Below are 26,473 nucleotides of genomic sequence, written 5' to 3'. Positions count from 1 at the left end.
AAAATTCTACAGTACCTGTTTTTACTCTTTTTCTTTCCTCTATATTCAATACAAGGGGAAGGGAGGGAGGGTCAAAGTGTTTTGTTCAATTTCTTTTACTTTTTAGCAGAGAAAACTATCCATTTGCAATCTGAATGTCCCTAGGTTTCCAGCTATCCGTGTCACTGAGATTTTTGATGCCCACCTGATATTGTCAGCTCTCATTATGTGTAAATACAGAAAGTTTGGTCTTTTATCTAGTTTCCGTGCATTAAGATTTCTGAGAGTGCCAGAAATGCTTCCATGCACCACAGATCTCTTCCGGTCCTCTCCTCTCACTTTTTGCTCTGGACTGCTGTTCCAAGACCCCGGCCGGTTACCTCCTTGATTGACATGACAGCTCTTCCAAGCTCTGCCCCCTCCATGCTCCTCTGTATCCCAAGAAGAAAAAGGTCTCTCCCTTCATCTCCCAAGTTACAGGAAACATCAGGCCCTAATTTTAGCAAAACATAGTAAAGGTTTGCTTACGGTGAAAGGCAAATATTTAAAATTAGATGTTAGATATCACTGTGTCCAGAGTCCTTTGGCCACAGATTATCCTGATGGCTTTTTTCCTCCTTGTCTCCGTGCCTCCTTCTACTGCCATTTTTTCCACTGAAACATTTGAGAGTAAGTTGCAGACGTGATACTCCTTTACTGCCAGTACTTCAGGGGTGTTTCATAAAAATAAGGACATTCACAGCACAATAATCAAAATCAGGAAATTAACACTGATATAGTACTCCGATCTAATCTATAGACCTTATCTGACTTTTATCAATTGTGCCATAAATGTCTTTACGGCAAAAGAAAAAAATTCTGGTCTAGGATTCAATCTAGGATCACACATTACATTTAGTTTTCATGTCTTTTTCAAATAACCATTCTTTCAATTTATTTATTTATTTATTTATTTTTGGCTGTGTCAGGTCTTAGTTGTGACACGTGGAATCTTCATTGCAGTGCTCATGCTCTTCGTTGTGGCGCATGGGCTTAGTTGCCCCGCAGCATGTGGGATCTTAGTTCCCCGACCAGGGATCAAACCCTAGTTCTCTGCATTGGAAAGCGGATTCTTTACCTATGGACCACCAGGGAAGTCCCTAGTTTTCATGTTTCTTAACCTCCTTTAGTCTGGAACAGTTCCCCAGTCTTTGCCTTTGATGACCTTGCCACTATTGAAGAGTTTAGGCCTGTTATTGTGGAGGATGTCTCTCAATTCAGGTTATGAAAAGGTTATAGAAGTGCTTTTTTTTTTTTTTTTTTTTTGCGGTACGCGGGCCTCTCACTGCCGTGGCCTCTCCCGTTGCGGAGCACAGGCTCTGGACGCGCAGGCTCAGCGGCCATGGCTCACGGGCCCAGCCGTTCCGCGGCATGTAGGATTTTCCCGGACCAGGGCATGAACCCGTGTCCCCTGCATCGGCAGGCGGACTCTCAACCACTGCGCCACCAGGGAAGCCCCTATAGAAGTGCTTTTTGTCCTTCTCAGTGCATTATATCAGAAGACCCATGATATTGATTTATCCCATTACGGATGATGCTAACTTTGATCACTTGGATAAGGTGATGTCTGCCAGTTTCTCCACTGTAAATTTACAATTTTTCCCATTTATAATTAATAAATATCTTGTGGGGATGTTTTTACTTCTTAAAACATAATATTTAGGATTTTTCCTATTAAAAAGTAATTATTCAAGAGAGTTCAACGGAGTGATATTATACAACTACACTCTTTGGCTCCACAATGCAAATAAATTAGAAATTAGTAGTTAAATAGTAACTATAAAAACCTTCATATGTTTGGGAATTTAAAAAAAAACATTTAAAAGTAACTCATCAATAAAAGTAGAAATTCTATAAACATTATACATAATGAATTATCAATAAAATACTTTCCCTCAATTATCACGTTTTTCTTTATTTATACACAAGAGAACATCAAACAAAAGTTTAATGACATGTATACATTGGAAAGATCCAGAAAAACATGGTAACTCTATCACAGGAGATTCTAAGAAACAAGTTTAAGGAAGAGAGAGTTTCGATATTACACAAACTCCCCACAAGAACAGAAAAAGAGGAAACACTGCCTAACTAATTTTATGACGTTAGCATACTCTTTTTTAATCCCTTTATTTTGCATATTTCTTCTAGCAATTTCCTGGATTTACTTTTTTTTTTAAATTGAAGTATAGTTGTTTTACAATGTTGTGTTAGTTTCTGGAGTACAACAAATTGATTCAGTTTTATATATATATATATATACACACATACATATACATATATATATTCTTTTTCAGATTCTTTTCTATTATAGGTATTGAATATAGTTCCCTGTGCTTATACAGTAGGTCCTTGTTGTTTATCTATTTTATATATAGTAATGTATAATTAATCCCGAACTCTTAATTTATCCCTTTCCCCTTTGGTAACCATAACATTGTTTTCTATGTCTGTGAGCCTGTTTCTGTTTTGTAAATAAGTTCATTTGTATAACTTTTTTTTTTTTGCGGTACGCGGGCCTCTCACTGTTGTGGCCTCTCCCGTTGCGGAGCACAGGCTCCGGACGCACAGGCCCAGCGGCCATGGCTCACGGGCGCAGCCGCTCCGCGGCATGTGGGATCTTCCCGGACCGGGGCACGAACCCGTGTCCCCCGCATCGGCAGGCAGACTCTCAACCACTGCGCCACCAGGGAAGCCCTGTATAACTTTTTTTAGATTCCACATATAAGTGATATCATATGATTTTTGTCTTTGTCTGACTTACTTCACATGATATGATAATCTCTAGGTCCATCCATGTTGCTGCAAATGGCATTATTTCATCCCTTTTTTAAATGGCTGAGTAGTATTCCATTATATATATGCACCACATCTTCTTTATCCATTCATTTGTGTTCATCTGTTGATGGACACTTAGGTTGTGTCCATATCTTGGCTATTGTAAATAGTGCTGCTATGAACATTGGCTAGCATAATCTCAATAACCAATTGGATAAGTAAAATATGAGAGGAAAGTTGCAAATCATCACCATTCAATGTCTAGATGAAAAAAATTCTAAATAAAATTTTAGCAAACCAAATCCAACAAAATCTAAAAATGATAATACATCATGACCAAGGCCGTTTAAATCAGGAATTTATTTTTTCTTCTAGCTTTACTGAGATACAATTGACACAAAAGATGTGCAAGATCCTTATGGAAAATTGTATATAACTTTATTGTGAGACATTGAAGAAAATGTAATTAAGTATAGGATATATTATGTCCATGTATCAGAAATTGTAATCTCATAAAGATGTCATTGTCTCCAAACTGATCTACAGATATTTGCAGCACATACAAGCAAAAAAAAAAAAAAAAAAGTAAGAACTATAATGATCAGAAAAATAAATAAATAAGCGTCTGAAAATATCAAACGTTGCAAAGTCCTTAGAAAATGAGAAAAAGAGCCCCAAGAAGAATACACATAATATTGTTCCAGTTACTATAGATGCATAACAAGTTATTCCAAAACTCAGTCGCATAAAATAACCATACTTGGGGACTTCCCCGGCGGTCCAGTGGTTAAGACTCCGCATCTCCACTGCAGAGGGAGCCAACTGGATCCCCAGTCGGGGAACTAAGATACCACAGGGCGCGCTGCGCGGCCAAAAGTTAAAAAAAAAAAAAAGATTAAAAAAATATATAACCATACTCACGGATCCTGTGAGCCCAGAATACGGACAGGGGACAGGGGGAAGTCTTGTCTCTGTTCCATTCATTTTCAACTGGCTTGAAGGTTACGGTTGGAATCCTCTGAAGGTTCTGTCACTCACAGGTCTGCGGTTGACGGTAGAAGACTTCAGCAGCTCAGGGTTCCTTAGGCATCCCTCCCTCCTTCTCTCCCCCTCCCGCCTTCTCTTTCTCTCTGTTTTAAAACAAGGTTTCTGTGCGTTTCAATGTCTGTGGGTTCTGAAGACAGGTTTTAGACCTGATGAGCTGCAGAAATATCCATTACCATAATTACCATAAAAAAGGGGCCCCAAGAAAAGGAAAGTGTCAGGAAAGCTTTATGTCCTGAGAGAAGCCATTGGAGCCAGCTCTGGACTCATTATCCCTGATGGCCCCAAGGTGCTCCTTATACCACGAGGGGTTGTGTGTCCGAATCTGCCTCCCGCGGAGCAGACCGCTCTTCTCCCCTTTCGTCCTTTCGGTGCACTAACAGCTCTCGCCCGGTCCCTAGAGGCTACTGCGCTTTTAGTCCACGGGACAGTAGTACGGCTCAAGGAATGAGAGTAGAGCTGGAAAGTCCCGAGTAGGATCACCCCGCCAGAAGCCCTGATCCTTCTTCAGTTTTGAGGGGGCAAAAAAAACGCCAGCTCAGGGGAGCGAGCTCAGGGGAAAGCGAAAGCTCAGGGGAGCTCACAGCGCGCGGGGGTACTTCCTGAAAAGTTGATTGGCTGCCGCTCTAAAGGGCGATAAGAGCCGTCCGCCGCTCGGGAAGCCAGTGCGCCAAAGCACCCGGACCTGGGTCCGCTTAGGTGGTGTAGAGCGCGCGGACGGGGACCGGAAGACGGGCTTCGCCCACTTCTTTCTTTCTTTGTTTTCTTTAAATGCGCTTCGTTCTTTTGGTCTTACCGTGCAGTATATAGAAAATACAGATAACCAAATACGAAAGGAGAAATCTCCCGCCACCACTCTGAGACAGTGCTTAAAGTCCAGTCGCTTCTTGCGGAAAGTTTCGGGGGCGGAGCGGCGTCACCATTGGCTGAATGCTCCGCCTTAACTCGAGTGCACCAGCTCTCCTCGCAAACTGGGTATTCTAGCTCCCCTAAGAATCCTGCGAATCCCGAGCAGCGCTCCTGGGTAAGTTTGTCCCCTCTCCGTTGCCAAATATCGGAACCTCAGCTTCTTATCCCTTTTAAATCTAGTCTGCTGGCTCTTTGACGAGGTGGGGTGCAGCCAACACAGCCCCGTCCACCCCGCTCCCGGGGAGACCCTCGGCTGTTATCTTCGATCTGGAAGTCTTGGCTCTGTGATGCCTGTCTCAGTAGCAGCATCTACCAAAAAACTACACAGACTGTTAAGGACTTGCGATCAGGACACTTGGGAACTTGAGGTCAGGGCAGTACGTCATCCCATGCGTGAGCTGGGAAGCATCTTAAAGAGCCTGGGGAGAGGAAGTTGGGGTTTGGCATGGACTAGGAAGGGAGGAAGGGCAGGGTGCTGTAGGGACAGTTCAGGCAAGTGCAGCTCCTTGGGGGTGCCCTGCACGCCTGGGGTCCTTAAATAAGGGAAGTTAGGGAACAGGTTCTGCTGGTAAAAATGTGGCTGACCAGACACTGATGAACTGTCTTCTAAATCCAGAAGGAGAAACCAGGCACTGTTAGTGTCCTGCCGAAGTTTATAACCTAAAGGGGGCGGGGGTGGGGGGGAGATAAGAACCACGCCTTTCTAAACTAAATACACAGTGTTAAAGGAGGAGGGCAAAGAATGAACTATGGTTTTTATTCCTCAGAAGGTAGTTCCTGTCACTCCTGTCCTACCTTTCTGTGCAGTTCCCACGAACCTGCAGTCTGGCATAACTAAGGAGATGTGAATGCCTTCCCCTTTCCCATTAAAAAGAGCTAACAGCACAGACTAAATCCCCAATCCAGGTCAGAAAGAATTTTCCCCACAGTCAAAAGTATAAAAGATTTCGGTTTGGGCTTCCCTGGTGGCGCAGTGGTTGAGAGTCCACCTGCCGATGCAGGGAACACGGGTTCGTGCCCTGGTCCGGGAAGATCCCACACGCCGCGGAGCGGCTAGGTTCGTGAGCCATGGCCGCTGAGCCTGCGCCTGTGCTCCGCAACGGTAGAGGCCACAACAATGAGAGACCCGCATACTGCAACAAAAAGAAAAAAAAGAAAAAAGATCTCAAATCAACAGCCTAATTTTATACCTTAAACTAGAAAAAGAAGAACAAACAAAACTCAGTGTTAGCAAAAGGAAGGAGATAATGAAGATTAGAGCAGAAGAAATGAAATACAGAATAGAAAAACAATAGAAAAAAAACAATGAAACTGAGGTTTTTTCTTTAAAGCTTTTAAAATTTTTTATTTTATTTTATTTATTTGTGGCTGTGTTGGGTCTTTGTTGCTGTGCGTGGGCTTTCTTTAGTTGTGGCGAGCAGGGGCTACTCTTCGTTGCGGTGTGCAGGCATCTCATTGTGTGGAACACGGCCTCTAGTCATGCGGACTTCAGTAGTTGTGGCTTGCGGGCTCAGTCGTTGTGGCTCGCGGGCTCTAGAGCGCAGGCTCAGTTGTGGCACACGGGCTTAGTTGCTCCGTGGCATGTGGGATCTTCCCGGACCAGGGCTCAAACTTGTGTCCCCTGAATTGGCAGATGGATTCTTAACCAATGCGCCACCAGGGAAGCCCAAACTGAGTTTTTTTAATCAACAAAATTGACAAACCTTTATATTGATGAAGAAAAAAAACCCCTCAACTAAAATAAAAAATGAAAGAATGGACATTAATACCAATTTTACAGAAATAAAAGGGATTATAAGAGAATACTATGAACAACTGTACACTAGCAAATTGGATAACCTAGAGGAAATGGACAAATTCCTAGAAACATACCTACCAAGAGTGAATTAGGAAGAAATGGAAAATCTGAATCAACCTATAACTAGTAAGAGAATTGAATCAGTAATCAAAAAAGAAAATCCCTGGACCAGATGGCTTCACTGGTGAATTCTACCTGGGCAAATAATTTTTTGTGGGGCTTCTGTCAATAAAAATAATTTAAGTTAACTAAAATCAGAACATTAGCACCATTCTGGCAATCCAGTCTCAATCCTGCGAAAGAAATAATTTCAGCCAGTGAGGTGATCCACTTACCAGGTGTCTTAGTTTGTTCATGCTGCTATAACAAAATATCATAGACTGGGTGGTTTATAAACAACAGAAGTTTATTTCTTACAGTTATGGAAGCTGGGAAGTCCAGATTAAGGTGCAGCAGATTTGGTGTCTGGTGAGGACCACTTCTTGTTTCATAGATGACTGTCTTTTCTCTGTCCTCACATGTCCTCTGACCCCTGTCCTGGGGTCAGGCAGCTCTCTGGGGAATCTTTTATAAGGATACTTACCCTATTTGTGAGGGTTCCACCGTTGTGACCTAATCACATCCCAAAGGCCCTATCTCCAAACACCATCACACTGGGGATTAGGTTTCAACATGTTAATTTTGGGGACACATAAACATTCAATTTATAGCACGAGGCTATTCTCCAGAACCAGGATTCAACCATGAGGTCCCAGGACAACACGTTGGTATGAGTCCCGGGGCTCCTTGGGTAAAGGGCCATTGAGCACTGAAAAGAGAAGAAATGGGGACCTGGACCCATAGAGTGTTGTCCAGGCTTGGGCACCTTTCCAGGATGACACTGCTGGCCCTGGCTGGTGCGTGGGCTTTCTCTAGTGGGCCCAGGCACTGGAAGGGCTCAGAAAATTTCATGGAAGACATTCCAGAGCAGGAAGAGTGCTCTGCACCCACCGAGGTTCAGAGTCCATGGCAGGAACGAGGCCCCAGGCCTTTCCTCCTGGTATCCTAAATGATTAGGAGCCCCCACCAGATTTCACGTAGTTTGAAAACAACCACTCTAAACACTTCAGTACTCTGTTTCTAAAGATTTCTCTAGATCTATGGTAAGATTAGGGCCCAGCATGAATAAAAAGTTCTGTGGGAGCTCTGAGAAGAGGATAGACATGGGACTTCTAGGAAGGATGAGAGTTTTCAGGAGACAAAAGTGGGAGAGGGCAAAGGCACAGAGGCCCCAAGTTTCACGGGGGGTGGTGACTACTCTGGGGCATTTGGAGTGGTGACATTTACTGAACACTTAGTCTAGGCCCTGTAATTTGCTAAGTGTTCTGTGGAATATATTGTTGCTTTTTTTCCTCTATATGGAATGGTCCATGATCAACAAAGGAATTCTCTTGGTTTAACCCCAACTGTCCAAATCATCTGGAGCCCCAAATTTACTGTTGTTGTCTTAGTCAGCTCTGGCTGCTATTGTAAAAATATCATAGACTGGATGGCTTATAACAGAAACTTATTTCTCACAGTTCTGGAGGCTGGGCAGTCCAAGATCAAGGTGCCAGTGTGGTCAGGTTCTAATGAGGGTCCTCTCCTGGTTGTAGACTTTTCATTGTATCTTCACATGGTAGAGAGCAGAGAAGGGAGGCAACCTCTCTTGAGGTTCTTACAAGGGCATTAATCCTACTCATGAGTGCTCGGCCCTTATGACCTCATCTGATCCTAATTACCCCCCAAAGGCCCCACTTCCTCATACCATCAGGTGGTAGGGAAGGGTTTCAACATATGAATTTTGAAGGGACACAAACATTCAGTCCATACAGCTGTTTACATATGATCAGAAGTTTATAGAGACTGAGGTGTATCCACAGCCTACAGCTGAGTCTCTGCAGGATACTGATCCAGCAGTGGACAAGAGTATTCTGACCTTTGTATCCTTTCCAAGTGTAGTGATCACTACCTGTGATGAACTCTTCTCTCAGCTGTCTCTAGGCCATCTATAACAAAGCTGTAATCCCAGCAGACCTTAAAGGGACAGGGTTAATGAATTTGGGATACTTATACCTAAAGCAGATGTTTTTGTATATAAGAATTTTACCTCATTGAAAATATGTGGATATCTGATAGAAAAAGGGTATAGTGACTTGGCCCAACTTGCTTAAGATCAATGGCCAAAATTTATGAATCTAACTCATCCTTGCAAGAAGGAAAAATTATTAAAATGGCATATTGCTAGATGTCTTTAGACTCCCAAGGGATTCCCCAATAAAAGAAAATAATTAAGATAAAGTTGAAATTATTTAAAAAATAAAAGTATATGTAATATATAAAACTAAAATTTGGTTCACTGAGATCAGAAACATAGATAGGCTCCCCTCAGGGGCTTATTTAAGAAAAGAAGAGAGAAGCAAGTTATATAATATTAGGGATTAGAAAAGAGATATAAACACAGATAAAAATTAGATTAAAACAATTAGAAGAGGATCATATAAAACTATGGCAAAAATTTGGAAAATTTTACAGGAGTAGAAATTACTATCGTCTTATCATCATTATCATTATCATCAGTTCAGAATATGTCCCCAAAACCTATTTTATATCTGTATCCTTATCATGGCATCCAGTGGAATATAGGATAAAACAAAATAAAGAATTTTGTTGGGTTTGCCTCACAATACACAATTTGCTATCTCTTTTGCTCAGGTCCTATTTTAAATGGCTCTGTCTGTTTTACAGAAAAGAATTTCTGCTTGGAAGTTGAATGGCTTCGAGGGAAATGACCGTCCGTGTTGTTTTGGACACTAACTATGCTGAGCTGGTTCTAGATGTGGGAAAAGTCACTTTCGGGGAGAAGAATAGAAAAAAAATGAAAGATTGTCAATTGAGAAAAAAGCAGAATGAAAACGTCTCACAATCTGTGGTTGCTTTGCTGAATTCTGGAGGGGGCGTGTGCAGGGCTGAAATTGAGAATGAAAACTATAGTTATGAAAAAGATGGAATAGGATTAGATTTGGAAAATTCTTTTTCCAATATTGTTTCGTTTGTTTCTAAATACTTAGACTTTATGCAGCTAGATAAATATTTTCTGATTTTTGTCAAATCGTGGAGCTCAGAAACCTCTGGGTTGAGGATTGCCACCTTGAGCTCCAATTTGTACAAAAGAGATATAACCTCTGTAAAAGTCATGAATGCTACCGCTGCACTGGAATTCCTCAAAGACAGGCTAGAAGCTGGAGAGGGATTTTCTTTAATACCTAAATCATCTCCAAAGAGGTACCGTTTTGATGTACAAGAAGAAAGTAGCATGAAGGCCTTGGCTGCTGACTTTTTTAATAGGATGCAACTCAGGTACAGAGAAAAACTCACCTTTACTGAATCCACACATGTTGAAATGAAAGACTACTCAACAGAAAAGTTGTTACAACGCATTAAAGATATTCTCCCTCAATATGTTTCTGCATTTTCAAATACTCATGGGGGATATTTGTTTATTGGTTTAAGTGAAAAAAATCAAGAAGTAACTGGCTTTAAAGCAGAGAAGAGTGACCTTGACAAGATAGAAAAAGAAATAGAACAATGCATTAGCAAGTTTCCTGTCTATCACTTCTGTATAGAGAAGAAGAAGATAAATTATTCATGCAAATTCCTTGAAGTATATGATGAAGGAAGTCTTTGTGGATATGTCTGTGCGCTCAAAATAGAGCTATTCTGTTGTGCAGTATTTGCCAAAAAGCCAAATTCCTGGCATGTGAAAGATAATCAAGTGATGCAGCTGACCGTGGAGGAATGGTGCCAATTAATGCTGGATCCTGAACCAAGTGAGGAAGGGGGATTAGAAATAAGGGTATATTTGGCTGGGATGGCAAAGCTTTTTTTTTCTCTTGGATTTGGAGCAACATCAATAGTCCTCAAATTTCAACACCTAATTTACTAATCTCTGGTGGTTACAATCGTAGTTCACTATCTCTACCCACTTAGAAGGTAGCTATTCCATACAGAAAGCACATTACCTCCTCTCTGTAGCACTGCCTGGTATAAAGATCCAATTAACCCTGCTTTTCTTCCTTGTCACTTCTACTCACTTTCAAGGAGAGCCTGTGAATTCCTTCTCCCTTTCCCTTCTGAGCTCGGTTTCAGTAACTGACCACTTCTCTCTCTCAGGAACACTTGCCTCTTTTATTTACTTGCTCCTTCATCTTTCTTTACACCTTTGCATTTATTTCCCTTAGAACCTCTTCCCTCTTCCTCTCCTGTCTCTTCCGTTTGTGAATCAACGTGTAACCCTAAATTGGACTGATAAGAAAAGGATAGTGTTGGTATTTCATCTGATTTTTGGAAAAGAAAAGCCTCCAATGAAATTAGACCAGCACTAGCAACTTAAAAATCTCTGAAAGTGCAAGCTTCTTCCTTAGAATCTGCACAAAATTCAGCTCTCCACTAGCCATCATGTCTTCTAATTTTAATTGCTTTAAAAATGAACCCAATTATATGGTAACGTATTCAATTACTATTAATGCAGTTTCCTATTAGTATTCAATATAGTGTGTTTCAACAGCCTCAAGGAATAAATTTATAACTTATGTTTGACTTGGGAATCTAAGCACAATATCTAACAATATTTCTATTGGAAAAATGGGGTCATTTCTAAGCAAACTTTTGATATACTAAGCATTTTGTTGATATACTAAGCATTTAGTTGTGACAAATTGAGAAAGTGATTTTTGTTTTTTAAGATTTTTCCAGGTCATTTGAAGAGATGAACCTTCAACGAAGTATGTTATCACCTACACCCCTTGATGGGTCTCTGTATAAATATAAGAATTTGGAAAGTCAGGAGCAGAGATATCACCTTACAGGTAATTTAATTCTGGTTTCTTTGGACTTGGTGTGAGTATTTTCAAATCTTCTCTTCACATCAGCTCTATCTTGAAACTTATCATCAAAGTATATTCTGGCATTCAGGGGAATGCTTTGGTGTTTTTATCATTGAATATGTCAAAATCTAATTTTTCAGATTTTGATTAGACTTTTCTTGGTGTAATAGGAACTCCTTTAATTGGAAGCAAGAGAACCCCAACTCAATTTAGTTTAAACAAAAAAGGAAGTACATCATGTTGCTGGGAAATCTAGATTAAGACCCAGCTTCATACATTCAGTTACTGAAGAAAGGCCACCATTACTCAGAATCTCTGATTTATCTGTTTCGTTACTACTGTTTATGGACAACATGTCGTTTTCTGCCATATAAACAGCGTTACCTTGAATATTCTTGTTCAGTCTTCTGGTGCATATTTTCAAGAGTTTCTTCTGGGTCCACACCTAGGAGTAGAATTGCTAGGTCAGGAAGTATGTGAATATTCAAGCAATAAGATAATGCCAGATTGTTTTCCGAAGTAAATGAGTCACTTTACTTCCAACAACAATATGTTACAAATGCCACATCTTCTCCAGTTGTCAAACTTCTCTTCATCTTTCTTCTCACCCTCCTTCTTCCCACTCAAATAGGTGTAAAATAGTATCTCTCTGCGTCTACATTTCCCTGGTTATTAATTTGGTTGAGCATATCTTCATATACTTACTGGCCCTATGTATTTTATCACCTATGAAAGGCCTATTCTGTCTTTTGCCCATTTTTCTATTAGGCTTTTGTCTTTTTCTTGCTGATGTGTAGGAGAATCTAGAATCCAAATGCTCTTTTGGTCATAAGTATTACAGATTACAGAGATCTTCCCCAAGTTTGTGGCTTTTGTTTTCTCTTTTCTTAAGGCATATTATGATAATTAGTAGTTTGATATTTTAATTTTCTGATTTAATGCTCTTTGTGCCTTGTGTAAGAGATCATTCTCTACCTTAAGGTTAGAAAGATATTTCCCTTCATTTTCTTCTAAAAGTTTTAGGGTTTTGCACTTTACATTTAACATTTAAATCCTTGATCCATCTCAGTGGTGATGTAAGAGTACTATTTCATTTTGTTCCATGTGGATGGCCACATTACCCAGCTCCAATTACTGAATAGTTCCCACTTTCACCCACTGATCTGCCATGCCACCTCCAGCATATTACTAAGTATAAGTATAGCCATATTTCTAGAATCCCTATTATGTTCTCTTGGTCAATTTGTCTGTCCCTACATCCACTATACTGTCCTAATATTATAATATCCTATTAAGTACTTGGCAGGGTTAGCCACCTTGCTTTTATTCTTTTTCTTTGACAGTGTCTTGGTGATTTTAAATCATTTAATATATTATACAAATTTTAGAATCTGCTTAAGTGCCACAAAAAACCCTTTAAGGATTTTGATTGCAGTTACATTGACTAGGTAGATTTGTGACATATTTACATCAATTGTTTTGTACAGTTGAACATAGGAAATCTCTCCATTTGTTTATATCTTCTTTAATGTCTTTAAAGTTTTATAAGTTTCTGTGTACAAGTTTTGTACTTTTGTGTTATATTTATTACTAGATTTTTTAAAAAATTTTATTTTATTTATTTTATTTTTGGCTGTGTTGGGTCTTCGTTGCTGCATGCAGGCTTTCTCTAGTTGCAGCAAGTGGGGGGCTACTCTTTGTCACAGTACGTGGGCTTCTCATTATGGTGGCTTCTCTTGTTGCACAGCATGGGTTCTAGGCACGCGGGCTTCAGTAGTTGTGGCATGCAGGCTCAGTAGCTGTGGCTTGCAGGCTCTAGAGCGCAGGCTCAGTAGTTGTGGCACACGGGTTTAGTTGTTACGTGGCATGTGGGATCTTCCTGGACCAGGGCTCAAACCCGTGTCCCCTGCACTGGCAGGCAGATTCTTAATCACTGTGCCACCAGGGAAGCCCTATTACTAGGCTTTTAAAAAGTTTTTGTTGTTGTAATTGTAATTGATGTCTTTCTTTCTTTTTTTTTCTTTTCTTTTTTGGCTGCACTGTGCAGCTTGCGGGATCTTTGTTCCCTGACCTGGGATTTAACCTACGCCCTCGGCAGTGAATGTGTGGAGTCCTACCCACTGGACCGCCAGAGAATTCCTGATGTTTTTCTTTAAAAGTTACATTTTCTTATTGTTTGTTGCTGGTGTGTAGAAATGCAATCAATTTTATATATTGAGTTCATGCTACCTTGTTAAAATTTATTTTGAATAATTTGTGCATAGATTCTTTTTATGTTCTTTATAATTATACTGATTATGTTTTCCTAACCCTTTTTTTTTTTTTTTTGCGGCACGCGGGCCTCTCACTGTTGTGGCCTCTCCCGTTGCAGAGCACAGGCTCCGGACGCGCAGGCTCAGCGGCCATGGCTCACGGGCCCAGCTGCTCCGCGGCATGTGGGATCTTCCCGGACCGGGGCACGAACCGGTCCTCGGAAGAATGCTGCAAACTCAAAAATCTCTCCAGTTGCAATTGTATTTCAAGAGTAGACAGCTCGGGCTCCCCTGGTGGTCCAGTAGTTGAGAGTCCACCTGACGATGCAGGGGACACGGGTTCGTGTCCTGGTCCGCAAAGATTCCACGTGCCGCGGAGCGGCTGGGCCCATAAGCCATGGCTGCTGAACCTGCGCGTCCGGAGCCTGTGCTCCGCAGCGGGAGAGGCCGCAGCAGTGAGAGGCCTGCATACCGCAAAAAAAGAAAAAGAAAAAAAAAGAAAGAGGAGACTGCTCTTCTGTTTATATCTCCTGCTTTGGTTACTTTTCAGTGCCTTCAAATACTTAATTTTTAATATTTTGTCCAGATTTTACACTTTGCATCAGTGAGAGGGTTAGTCTGACTAAGCTACTCTACCATTGCTTAGAGACAAAAACCTCTCATCTGTTTTTTTTTTTTTTTGCCTTTTTTTTGGATTATTTTATTTTATTTTCCTGTTCTTCTCTCAGCCTTTAATACATATTATTCTATTATTCCTTTACATGGTTTGCCTAGAAATTACAGTGTACATCTTTATTTTGCTAGTTTTACTTCTTCCCAAGTTTTTAGCTTTATATGAATCCTTTTATTGTTTTAAAACTGTCAATAGGGGCTTCCCTGGTGGCGCAGTGGTTGGGAGTCTGCCTGCCGATACAGAGGACACGGGTTTGTGCCCTGGTCCGGGAGGATCCCATATGCCGCGGAGTGGCTGGGCCCGTGAGCCGTGGCCGCTGGGCCTTCGCGTCCGGAGCCTGTGCTCTGCGGCAGGAGGGGCCACGTCAGTGAGAGGCCCGTGTACCGCAAAAAAAAAAAAAAAAAAAAAAAAAAAAAAAAAAAAACTGTCAATAATACTTCTTATTTGCCCAACATTTACTCTTTCCAGGAAAATGTATTAATTCCTGAAGTTTAATGCTTTCATTTGGGATAATTCTCCTTTAAGAAGAAGAACTCTGTTTGATGTTATTTGTGGTGTAGATCTTCTGACAATAAGCTATCTCTTCCTCTCTCTTTCCCCCCACCCATTTGAAAATGTTTTATTTTTGCCTTTTGTTGGATATTTGTGGTACATGTTGAATTCTAGGTTTGCAAACCTTTTCTTTCAGGACTTTAAGATGTCATTCCAATGTCTTCTGGCTTATAGACTTTCTGTAGAAGAATGAATCATAAGTCTTATTGTTGCTTCCTTATAGATTATGTGTCTTTTTTCCTCTGACTGCTTTAAAGATTTTTCTGCTGTAGGATGTCTTTCCATTTATCTGTGCCTTCTTTAATTTCCTTCATCAGTGTTTTAGAGTTTTCAGTGTACAAGTCTTTCACTTCTTCAGTTGTTTATTCATAAGTATCTTATTCTTTTTGTTACTATTGTAGATTGGATTGTTGTCTTAATTTCCTTTATGGATAGTTTATTGTTAGTGTATAGAAATGCTACAGATTTTTGTACATTGACTTTGTATCCTGCAATTTTACTGAATTTTCTTATTAGTTTTAACAGTTTTTGTTGTTGTTGAATCTTTAGGGTTTTCTACATCTATGATCATGTCATCTGCAAACAGAGATCATTTAACTTCTTACTTTCTGATTTGGTTGCTTTTATTTCTATTTCTTGTCTAATTACTTTGGCTAGGACTTCCAGTAGTGTTGAATAGAAGTGGTGAGATGGGCTTCTCTGGTGGCGCAGTGGTTGAGAGTTCGCCTGCCGATGCAGGGGACACAGGTTCGTGCCCCGGTCCGCGAAGATCCCACATGCCGTGGAGCGGCTGGGCCGGTGAGCCATGGCCGCTGAGCCTGCGCGTCTGGAGCCTGTGCTCCACAGTGGGAGAGGCCACAACAGTGAGAGGCCCGCGTACCGCAAAAAAAAAAAAAAAAAGAAGTAGTGAGAGTGGGCATTCTTGCCTTGTACTGGATCTTAGAGGAAAAGCTTTCAGTTTTTCTGCATTGGTTATGATGTTGGCTGTGGCTTTTCATATCTGGCCTTTGTTGTGTTGAGATAAATTCCTTCTATACCTATTTTGTTGAGAGTTTTTATAGAATGGATGTTGAATTTTGTTAAATTATTTTTCTGCCTCTGTTTGAAATGATTATGTGGTTTTTATCTTTCACTCTGTTGATGTGGTATATCACATTGATTTGTAAATGCTGAACCATCCTTCCATCCCTGGGATAATCCTACTTGGTCATGGTGTATAGTCTTTTTAGTCTGCTTTCAAATTTGATTTACTAGTATTTTATTGAAGACTTTTTTTTTTTTTTTTTTTTTTTGCGGTACGCAGGCCTCTCACTGCTGTGGCCTCCCCTGCCACAGAGCACAGGCTCCGGACGCGCAGGCCCAGCGGCCATGGCCCACGGGCCCAGCCTCTCCGCGGCACGCGGGATCCTCCCGGACCGGGGCACGAACCCGCATCCCCTGCATTGGCAGGCAGACTCCCAACCACTGCGCCACCAAGGAAGCCCTATTGCAGACTTTTGCATCTATGTTAATTCGGGTTATTGGCCTGTAGTTTTCTTTTCTTCTCTTGTGGTATCTTTGTTTGGCTTTAGTATCAGGGTGATGCTGGCCTCATAAAATGAGTTTGGAGGTGTTCCCTCTTTTATTTTTTAGAAGAGATTAAGAAGGATTGGAATTAATTCTTTGAATGTTTGGTAGAATTCACCTATGAAGCTATCTGGACTTGGGCTTTTCTTCATAGGGAGGCTTCAATCCTTCATTCTCTTTAATTGTTATTGGTCTGTTTAGATTTTCTATTTCTTTTTGATTCAGTCTTGGTAAGTTGTATGTTTCTTGAAATTTATCTGTTTCTTCTAGATTATCCAGTTTGTTGGCATATAATTATTCATAAGAGTCCCTTTTGGTCCTTTTTATATGTTAAGCACCCATTGTAATGTTTTCTTTATCATTTCTGGTTTTATTTATTTGAGATTTCTCTCTCTTTTTTGCTTAGTTTGTCTGGCTAAAGTTTGTCATTTTCGTTTATCTTTTTTTAAGAAACCAACTCTTAATTTTGTTGATTTTTTCTGTTATTTTTCTATTCTCTACTTGATTTAATTTTGCTCTAATCTTTATGATTTCCTTCCTTCTGATAATATGGAGCTTACTTTGTTGTTGTTTTTCAGTTCTTTGAGGTGTAAGGTTATGTTGTTTGTTATGTTTTTATTTTATAATGTAGGCCTTTATCACTATAAACTTACCTATTAATACTGCTTTTGTTACAACCCATAATTTTTGGTATATTGTATTTTCATTTGTCCTGAGATATTTTTGAAATTCCCTTTGGATTTCTGCCTTGACCTAATGGCTATTCAACAGTGTGCTGTTTAGTTTCCAAGTATTTGTGAAATTCTCATTTTATTGTTGTTATTGATCTCTAGTTTCCTTTTATTTTGGTCAGAACAATACTTGGTATGGTTTCAATCTTCCTAAATTTGTTATGACTTGTTTGTGACCTAACGTGATCTGTCTCAGAGAATGTCCCATGTGCACTTGAGAAGAATGTGTGTTCTGCTGGAGGGTGGAAAGTTCTGTATATGTCTAAGTTCATTTGATCTTTAGTTCAAGTCTGTTATTTTCTTATTTGGATGTTCTAACCATTATTGAGAGTGAAAATAGTGAAGTCTTATACTAATATTTTATTGCTGCCAACTTCTCCATTCAGATTTTTCAGTATTTGCTTTATATATTTATGTGCTGTGATGTTGGGTGCATATATATTTACAGTTGTTACATCTCACTGTTGAATTGACCCTTTTATCATTGTGTTTTGACTTCTTTGTCTCCAAAGACTACTTTTTTAAAAAAATTATTTTATTTCATTTATTTATTTTTTTGGCCTCACTGCACGGCATGTGGGATCTTAGTTCCCTGATCAGGGATCCAACCCACGTCCCCTGCATTGGAAACTCAGAGTCTTAACCACTGGACCGTCAGGGAGGTCCCACTAAAGACTATTTTAGACTTTAATTCTACTTTTTCTGATATAAGTATTGCCATTCCTGCTTTCTTTTAGTTACCATTTCTCTGGAGTATCGTTTTCCATCTCTTCATTTTCAACATATATGCATCCTTGAATCTAAAGTGAGTTCTTTTAGACAGCATATAATTGGATCTTGGTTTTTAATGCATACAACCACTCTAAATTTTTTGATTGGAAACATTAAACCATTTTCATTTAAAGTAATTATTAGTAGGGAAGGATTTATTATTGTCATTTTCTTAACTGTTTTCTGTTTGTTCTTTTGTCCCTTTTTTCTCTCTTGCTGTCATCTTTGTGCTTCATTAGGGTTTTGTGGGGAGGGTTGTTTGTTTTATTTTTTGTATTGTTAGGCTTGACTCCTTCCTCTTTTTGTGGTGTAACTTCTATAGGTATTTTCTTTGCAATTACCATAGGGCTCACACAAAATATCTTATAGCTCTAAGAGTCTACTTTAAGCTGATAACAACTTAATTTCACTTGCATATAAAAACTATACTTTTACCTCTTCTCCCTCCACATTATATGCTATTAATGTCACAGTTTATATCTCTTTATATTGTGTATCTAATAACATAAGTTAATTATAGTTATTTTTAATACTTTAGTCATTTAAAATTTTTAACATCTTTATTGGAGTATAATTGCTTTACAATGTTGTGTTACTTTCTGCTGTATAACAAAGTGAATCAGCTATATGTATACGTATATCCTCATATCCCCTCCCTCTTGCGTCTCCCTGCTACCCTCCCTATCCCACCCCTCTAGGTGGTCACAAAGCACCGAGCTGATCTCCTTGTGCTATGAGGCTGCTTCCCACTAGCTATCTATTTTACATTTGGTATTGTATATATGTCAATGCCACTCTCTCACTTCATCCCAGCTTACCCTTCCCCCTCCCTGTGTCCTCAAGTCCATTCTCTGCGTCTGCGTCTTTATTCCTGTCCTGCCCCTAGGTTCTTCAGAACCATTTTTGTTTTTTAGATTCCATATATATGTGTTAGCATATGGTATTTGTTATTCTTTTTCTGACTTACTTCACTCTGTGTGACAGACTCTAGGTCCATCCACCTCACTGCAAATAACTCAATTTCGTTTCTTTTTATGGCGAGGAATATTCCATTGTATACGTGTGCCACATCTTCTTTATCCATTCATCTGTCAATGGACACTTAGGTTGCTTTCATGTCCTTTCTATTGTAGATAGAGCTGCAATGAATATTGTGGTACATGACTCTTTTTGAATTACGGTTTTCTCAGGGTATATGGCCAGTAGTGGGATTGCTAGGTCATATGGTAGTTCTGTTTTTACTTTTCTAACGAACCTCCATACTGTTCTCCATAGTGGCTGTATCAATTTACATTCTCACCAACAGTGCAAGAGGGTTCCCTTTTCTCCACACCCTCTCCAGCATTTATCATTTATAGATTTTTTGATGATGGCCATTCTGACCGGTGTGAGATGATACCTCACTGTAGTTTTGACTTGCATTTCTCTAATGATTAGTGATGTTGAGCATATTTTCATGTGTTTGTTGGCAATCTGCATATCTCTGGAGAAATGTCTATTTAGGTCTTCTGCCTATTTTTGGATTGGGTTGTTTGTTTTTTTGATATTGAGCTGCCTGTATATTTTGGAGATTAATCCTTTGTCAGTTGCTTTGTTTGCAAATATTTTCCCCCATTCTGAGGGTTGTTTTTTCGTCTTGTTTATGATTTCCTTTGCAGTGCAAAAGCTTTTAAGTTTCATTAGGTCCCATTTGTTTATTTTTGGTTTTATTTCCATTTCTCTAGGAGGTAAGTCAAAAAGGATATTGCTGTGATTTATGTCATAGAGTGTTCCGCCTACGTTTCCTCTAAGAGTTTTATAGTGTCTGGCCTTACATCTAGGTCTTTAATCCATTTTGAGTTGATATTTTTTCATGGTGTTAGGGAGTGTTATAATTTCATTCTTTTACATGTAGCTTTCCAGTTTTCCAAGCACCACTTATTGAAGAGGCTGTCTTTTCTCCCTTGTATATTCTTGACTCCTTTATCAAAGATAAGGTGACCATATGTGTGTGGGTTTATCTCTGGGCTTTCTATCCTATTCCATTGATCTATATTTCTGTTTTTGTACCAGTACCATACTGTCTTGATTACTGTAGCTTTGTAGTATAGTCTGAAGTCAGGGAGCCTGATTCCTCCAGCTCCATTTTTCTTTCTCAAGATGGCTCTGACTATTCGGGGTCTTTTGTGTTTCCATACAAATTGTGAATTTTTTTGTTCTAGTTTTGTGAAAAATGCCATTGGTAGTTTGATAGGGATTGCATTGAATCTGTAGATTGCTTTGGGTAGTATAGTCATTTTCACAATATTGATTCTTCCAATCCAAGAACATGGTATATCTCTCCATCTGTTTGTATCATCTTTAATTTCTTTCATCAGTGTATTATAGTTTTCTGCATACAGGTCTTTTGTCTCCTTAGGTAGGTTTATTCCTAGGCATTTGATTCTTTTTGTTGCAATGGTAAATGGGAGTGTTTCCTTAATTTCTCTTTCAGATTTTTCATCATTAGTGTATAGGAATGCAAGAGATTTCTGTGCATTAATTTTGTCTCCTGCTACTTTACCAAATTCATTGATTAGCTCTAGTAGTTTTCTGGTAGCATCTTTAGGATTCTCTATGTATAGTATCATGTCATCTGCAAACAGTGACAGTTTTACTTCTTCTTTTTTGATTGGATTCCTTTTATTTCTTTTTATTCGCTCATTGCTGTGGCTAAAACTTCCAAAACTAGTCAGCAACCTTGTCTTGTGCCTGATCTTAGTGGAAACGGTTTCAGTTTTTCACCATTGAGAACAATGTTGACTGTGGGTTTGTCATATATGACCTTTATTATGTTGAAGTAGGTTCCCTCTATGCCTACTTTCTGGAGGGTTTTTATCATAAATGGGTGTTGAATTTTGTCAAAAGCTTTTTCTGCATCTATTGAGATTATCGTATGGTTTTTCTCCTTCAATTTGTTAATATGTTGTATCACATTGATTGATTTGCATATATTGAAGAATCCTTGCATTCCTGGGATAAACCCCACTTGATCATGCTGTATGATCCTTTCAATGTCCTGTTGTATTCTGTTTGCTAGTATGTTGTTGAGGATTTTTGTATCTATATTCATCAGTGATATTGGCCTGTAGTTTTCTTTTTCTTTTTTTTTTTTTTTTTTGTGGTACGCAGGCCCCTCACTGTTGTGGCCTCTCCAGTTGCGGAACACAGGCTCCAGACGCACAGGCTCCAGACGCACAGGCTCAGTGGCCATGGCTCACGGGCCCAGCCGCTCCACGGCACATGGGATCTTCCCGGACCGGGGCACGAACCCGTGTCCCCTGCATCGGCAGGCGGACTCTCAACCACTGCTCCACCAGGGAAGTCCTGTAGTTTTCTTTTTTTGTGACATCTTTGTCTGGTTTTGGTATCCTGGTGATGGCAGCCTCATAGAATGAGTTTGGGTGTGTTCCTCACTCTGCTATATTTTGGAAGAGTTTGAGAAGGATAGGTGTTAGCTCTTCTCTAAATGTTTGATAGAATTCGCCTGTGAAGCCATCTGGTCCTGGGCTTTTGTTTGTTGGAAGATTTTTAATCACAGTTTCAATTTCAGTGCTTGTGCTTGGTCTGTTTATATTTTCTATTTCTTCCTGGTTCAGTCTTGAAAGGTTGTGCTTTTCTAAGAATCGGTCCATTTCTTCCAGGTTGTCCATTTCATGGGCATATAGTTGCTTGTAGTAATCTCTCATGATCCTTTGTATTCTGCACTGTCAGTCGTTACTTCTCCTTTTTCATTTCTAATTCTGTTGATCTGAGTCTTCTCCCTTTTTTTCTTGATGAGTCTGGCTACTGGTTTATCAATGTTGTTTATCTTCTCAAAGAACCAGCTTTTAGTTTTATTGATCTTTGTTATCGTTTCCTTCATCTCTTTTTCATTTATTTCTGATTTGATCTTTATGATTTCTATCCTTCTGCTAACTTTGGGATTTTTTTTGTTCTTCTTTCTCTAATTACTTTAGGTGTAAGGTTAAGTTGTTTATTTGAGATTTTTCTTGTTTCTTGAGGTAGGATTGTATTGCTATTAAACTTCCCTCTTAGAACTGCTTTTGCTGCATCCCATAGGTTTTGGGTCATCATGTTTCATTGTCATTTGTTTCTAGGTATTTTTGATTTCCTCTTTGATTTCTTCATTGATCTCTTGGTTATTTAGTAGTGTATTATTTAGCCTCCATGTGTTTGTATTTTTTACAGTTTTTTCCCCTGTAATTGATATCTAGTCTCATAGCATTGTGGCTGGAAAAGGTACTTGATACGATTTCAATTTTCTTAAATTTACCAAGGCTTGATTTGTGACCCAAGATATGATCTATCCTGGAGAATGTTCCATGAGCACTTGAGAAGAAAGTGTATTTTGTTGTTTTTGGATGGAATGTTCTATAAATATCAATTAAGTTCATATTGTTTAATGTGTCATTTAAAACTTCTGTTTCCTTATTTATTTTCATTTTGGATTATCTGTCCATTGGTGAAAGTGGGGTGTTAAAGTCCCCTACTATGATTGTGTTACTGTCAATTTCCCCTTTTATGGCTGTTAGCACTTGCCTTATGTATTGAGGTGCTTCTATGTTGGGTGCATAAATATTTACAATTGTTATATCTTCTTCTTGGATTGATCCCTTGATCGTTATGTGGTGTCCTTCTTTGTCTCTTGTAATAGTCTTTATTTTAAAGTCTATTTTGTCTGATATGAGAATTGCTACTCCAGCTTTCTTTTGATTTCCATTTGCATGGAATATCTTTTTCCATCCCCTCACTTTCCGTCTGTATGTGTCCCTAGGTCTGAAGTGGGTCTCTTGTAGACAGCATATATATGGGTCCTGTTTTTGTATCCATTCAGTCAGTCTGTGTCTTTTGGTTGGATCATTTAATCCATTTACATTTAAGGTAATTATCGATATGTATGTTCCTATCACCATTTTCTTAACTGTTTTGGGTTTGTTTTTGTAGGTCTTTTCCTTTTCTTGTGTTTCCCGCTTAGAGAAGTTCCTTTAGCATTTGTTGTAAAGCTGGTTTGGTGGTGCTGAATTCTCTTAGTTTTTGCTTGTCTGTAAAGGTTTTAATTTCTCCATCAAATCTGAATGAGATCCTTGCTGGGTAGAGTAATCTTGGTTGTAGGGCTTCCCTGGTGGTGCAGTGGTTAAGAATCCGCCTGCCAATGCAGGGGACACGGGTTTGAGCCCTGGTGCAGGAAGATCCCACATGCCACAGAGGAACGAAGCCCATGCACCACAACTACTGAGCCTGCGCTCTAGAGCCCGTGAGCCACAACTGTTGAGCCCAAGTGCTGCAACTACTGAAGCCTCACACCTAGAGCCTGTGCTCCACGAGAGAAGCCACTGCAATGAGAAGCCTGAGTACCACAATGAAGACTAGCCCCCACTAGCCGCAATTAGAGAAAGCCCGCACTCAGCAACGAAGCCCCAATGCAGCCAAAAATAAATAAATAAATAAATAAGTAAGTAAATATTTTTTAACAATCTTGGTTGTAGGTTTTTCCCTTTCATCACTTGAAATATGTCCTGTCACTCCCTTCTGGCTTGCACAGTTTCTGCTGAAAGATCTGCTGTTAACCTTATGGGGATTCCCTTGTATGTTGTTTGTTGCTTTTCCCTTGCTGCCTTTAATACTCTTTCTTTGTATTTAATTTTTGATAGTTTGATTAATATGTGTCTTGGAGTGTTTCTCCTTGGATTTATCCTGTATGGGACTCTCTGGGCTTCCTGAATGTGACTGACTATTTCCTTTCCCATATTAAGGAAGTTTTCAACTATAATCTGTTCAAATATTTTCTCAGTCCCTTTCTTTTTCTCTTCTTCTTCTGGGACACCTATAAGTCAAATGTTGGTGCATTTATTGTTGTCCCAGAGGTCTCTGAGGCTGTCTTCATTTCTTTTCATTCTTTCTTCTTTATTCTCTACAGTAGTTATTTCCACTATTTTATTTTCCAGGTCACTTATCCATTCGTCTGCCTCAGTTATTCTGCTATTGATTCCTTCTAGAGAATTTTTAATTTCATTTATTGTGTTGTTCATCATTGTTTGTTTGCTCTTTAGTTCTTTTAGGTCCTTGTTAAACGTTTCTTGTATTTTCTCCATTCTATTTCCAAGATTTTGGATCATCTTTACTATCATTCCTCTGAATTCTTTTTCAGGTAGACTGCCTATTTCCTCTTCATTTGTTTGGTCTGGTGGGTTTTTACTTTCCTCCTTCATCTGCTGTGTATTTCTTTGTCTTCTTATTTTGCTTAACTACTGTGTTTGAGGTCTCCTTTTTGCAGGCTGCAGGTTCATAGTTCCCATTGTTTTTGGTGTCTGCCCCCAGTGGGTAAGGTTAGTTCAGTGGGTTGTGTTGGCTTCCTGGTGGAGGGGACTGGGGCCTGTATTCTGGTGGATGAGGCTGAATCTTGTCTTTCTGGTGGGCAGGACCACGTCTGGTGGTGTGTTTTGGGGTGTCCATGAACTTATTATGATTTTAGGCAGCCTCTCTGCTAATGGGTGGGGTTGTGTTTCTGTCTTGCTAGTTGTTTGGCATGGGGTGTCCAGCACTGGAGCTTGCTGGTCGTTAAGTGGAGCTGGGTCTTAGCACTGAGATGGAGATCTCTGGGAGAGCTCTCACTGATTGATATTACGTGGAGCTGGGAGGTCTTTGGTGGTCCAATGTCCTGAACTCGGCTCTCCCACCTCAGAGGCTCAGGCCTGACACCTGGCCGGAGCACCAAGACCCTGCCAGCCACATGGCTCCAAAGGGACATATGACGGGTCCAAGATTCCTGAACCAAGGCATCTCAGGGTCTAGGAGAGAGAGGCAGAGAGATGAGGAACAATCCTGGCTCTGTGTGGAAGGGACTCCATCCCAGAAGCCCCAGAGGAAGGAACTGCCTCTAGTTAGCTTGTCACTGTATACACAATGCCTGGCACACTGTGCTTGGTAAGAATTCGGTGAATGAATGAACGAATCTCATTTAACATTTATACTAAATTAAAAGTCATTTATCCACTACTGTTATAATAATATGGTTTTCTGTTTTTGTCTCTATATTTACCTTTACCAATGACTTTTATGCTTTCATGTTGCTGTTTAACATCTTTTATTTTCAACTTGAAGAACTCTTTTTAGCATTTCTTATAAAGTAGATCTAATAGTGATGAATTCTCTTAGCTTTTGTTTGTTTTAGAAAGTCTTTATCTCCCCCTCACTTCTGAAGGACAGGTTTGCGGTGTATATATTCTTGGTTGGAAGTTTTCTTCTGTCAGAACTTTGAATATATCATCCCACTCTCTTCTGGCATTCAATGTTTCTTAAGAAAAAGCCACTGATAGTCTTATTGGGGGTTCTCTTTTATGTTACAAGTTGCTTTTCTCTTACTGCTTTCAAAGTTATCCTTTTTATCTTTAACTTTTGACAATTTGATTATAATGTGTCTAAATGTAAGTATCTTCTGATTCAGCTTACTTGGTATGTTTTGGACTTCCTAGATCTGGATGTTCATTTTGAGGTTTGAAGAGGTTTCGGCCATTACTTCTTGGCATAAGCTTTCTGCACCTTTTTCTTTTTTCCTTCTGGAACTTCCATAATGCATACATTGGTTTACTTTATGGTGTGCCATCAGTTTTCACTCTTTTTCATTCTTTTTTCTTTTTTCTCTTTTTACTGGATGATTTCCAGTGACCTGTCTTCCAGTTTATTGGTCTTTTCTTCTGCTTGATCTAGTCTGTTGTTGAACCCTTCTATTGAATTTTTCAGTTAACTTGTTGTATTCTTCACTTCTATGATTTCTTTTTGGTACTTTTTAGTATTTTCTATCTCTGTTGAAAACCTCCCTTTGTTCACACATTGCTTTCGTGACCTAAGAAAACATCATTAAGGCCATTATTTTGAATTCTCTTTTGGGTAAATCATGTAGCTCCACTTCATTAAGAAAAGATTTCTAGAGATTAATCTTGTCCTTTAATTTTGAACATATTCCCCTGTTTCTTCTTTTTTCTTGACTCTGTGTTGGTTTCTGCACATTATATAAAACAGCCACTTCTTCCAGTTTTCACAGACTGACCTCATGTAGGAGATGAACTCACTAATCAGTTCAGCCAGAGATTCTGGGTACCTCTCAAAGCTTTGTGCTCATTTTAGATGCTGTCTTTGTTCTTAGTGTTCCCCAGAAGACTATCGTAAGCCAAGTCCTATCAGTGCCCTGATTCAGGCAAGATAGAAGCCAGTGCCTCAAGTTGCAGCCAGAAAAGTTGAAGCACTAGATGTGTGTCCCAATTCCTCCTCTCTTAGGGAGAAGTTGAGAGATGGAGTTTATCACCCACTTGCTCTTGACAAATACCTGCTTACTAGTTCAGACTGTGTGCTCCTTCAAACTGTTGCTTTGCTCTCTGTTGCCCTCCAGAACCTAGTGAATGCCAGGACCTGTCAGCTCTCAGAGAAGGATGGGTTAGAAGTCAGTCCCTCTGGTAGCA

The 26,473-nt window shown here is 39.6% G+C and overlaps 1 protein-coding gene and 1 long non-coding RNA gene across 2 annotated transcripts in view; one reads left to right on the top strand and one right to left on the bottom strand.

Annotated features, from left to right (window-relative positions):
* The first annotated feature begins 4,743 nt into the window (after positions 1-4,743).
* SLFN12 (schlafen family member 12) overlaps positions 4,744-26,473 on the top strand; it is a 34,216-nt gene continuing 12,486 nt past the window's right edge. Inside the window, exons 1-3 of the mRNA XM_067717163.1 lie at positions 4,744-4,864; positions 9,314-10,395; positions 11,311-11,433. Coding sequence (XP_067573264.1) covers positions 9,339-10,395; positions 11,311-11,433 — 1,180 coding nt within the window. The 5' untranslated portion in view covers positions 4,744-4,864; positions 9,314-9,338. The remainder of the gene's footprint in view (positions 4,865-9,313; positions 10,396-11,310; positions 11,434-26,473) is intronic.
* LOC137212952 (uncharacterized) overlaps positions 6,123-26,473 on the bottom strand; it is a 44,944-nt gene continuing 24,593 nt past the window's right edge. Inside the window, exons 3-4 of the long non-coding RNA XR_010937728.1 lie at positions 11,836-11,896; positions 6,123-6,370 (exon numbers count right to left, since the gene is read on the bottom strand). This is a non-coding gene — a long non-coding RNA (uncharacterized lncRNA). The remainder of the gene's footprint in view (positions 6,371-11,835; positions 11,897-26,473) is intronic.

This window comes from Pseudorca crassidens, chromosome 19 (genome assembly GCF_039906515.1).
Source record: "Pseudorca crassidens isolate mPseCra1 chromosome 19, mPseCra1.hap1, whole genome shotgun sequence".
Lineage (NCBI taxonomy): Eukaryota > Metazoa > Chordata > Mammalia > Artiodactyla > Delphinidae > Pseudorca > Pseudorca crassidens.
This window is presented reverse-complemented; position numbering and strand designations above follow the sequence as displayed.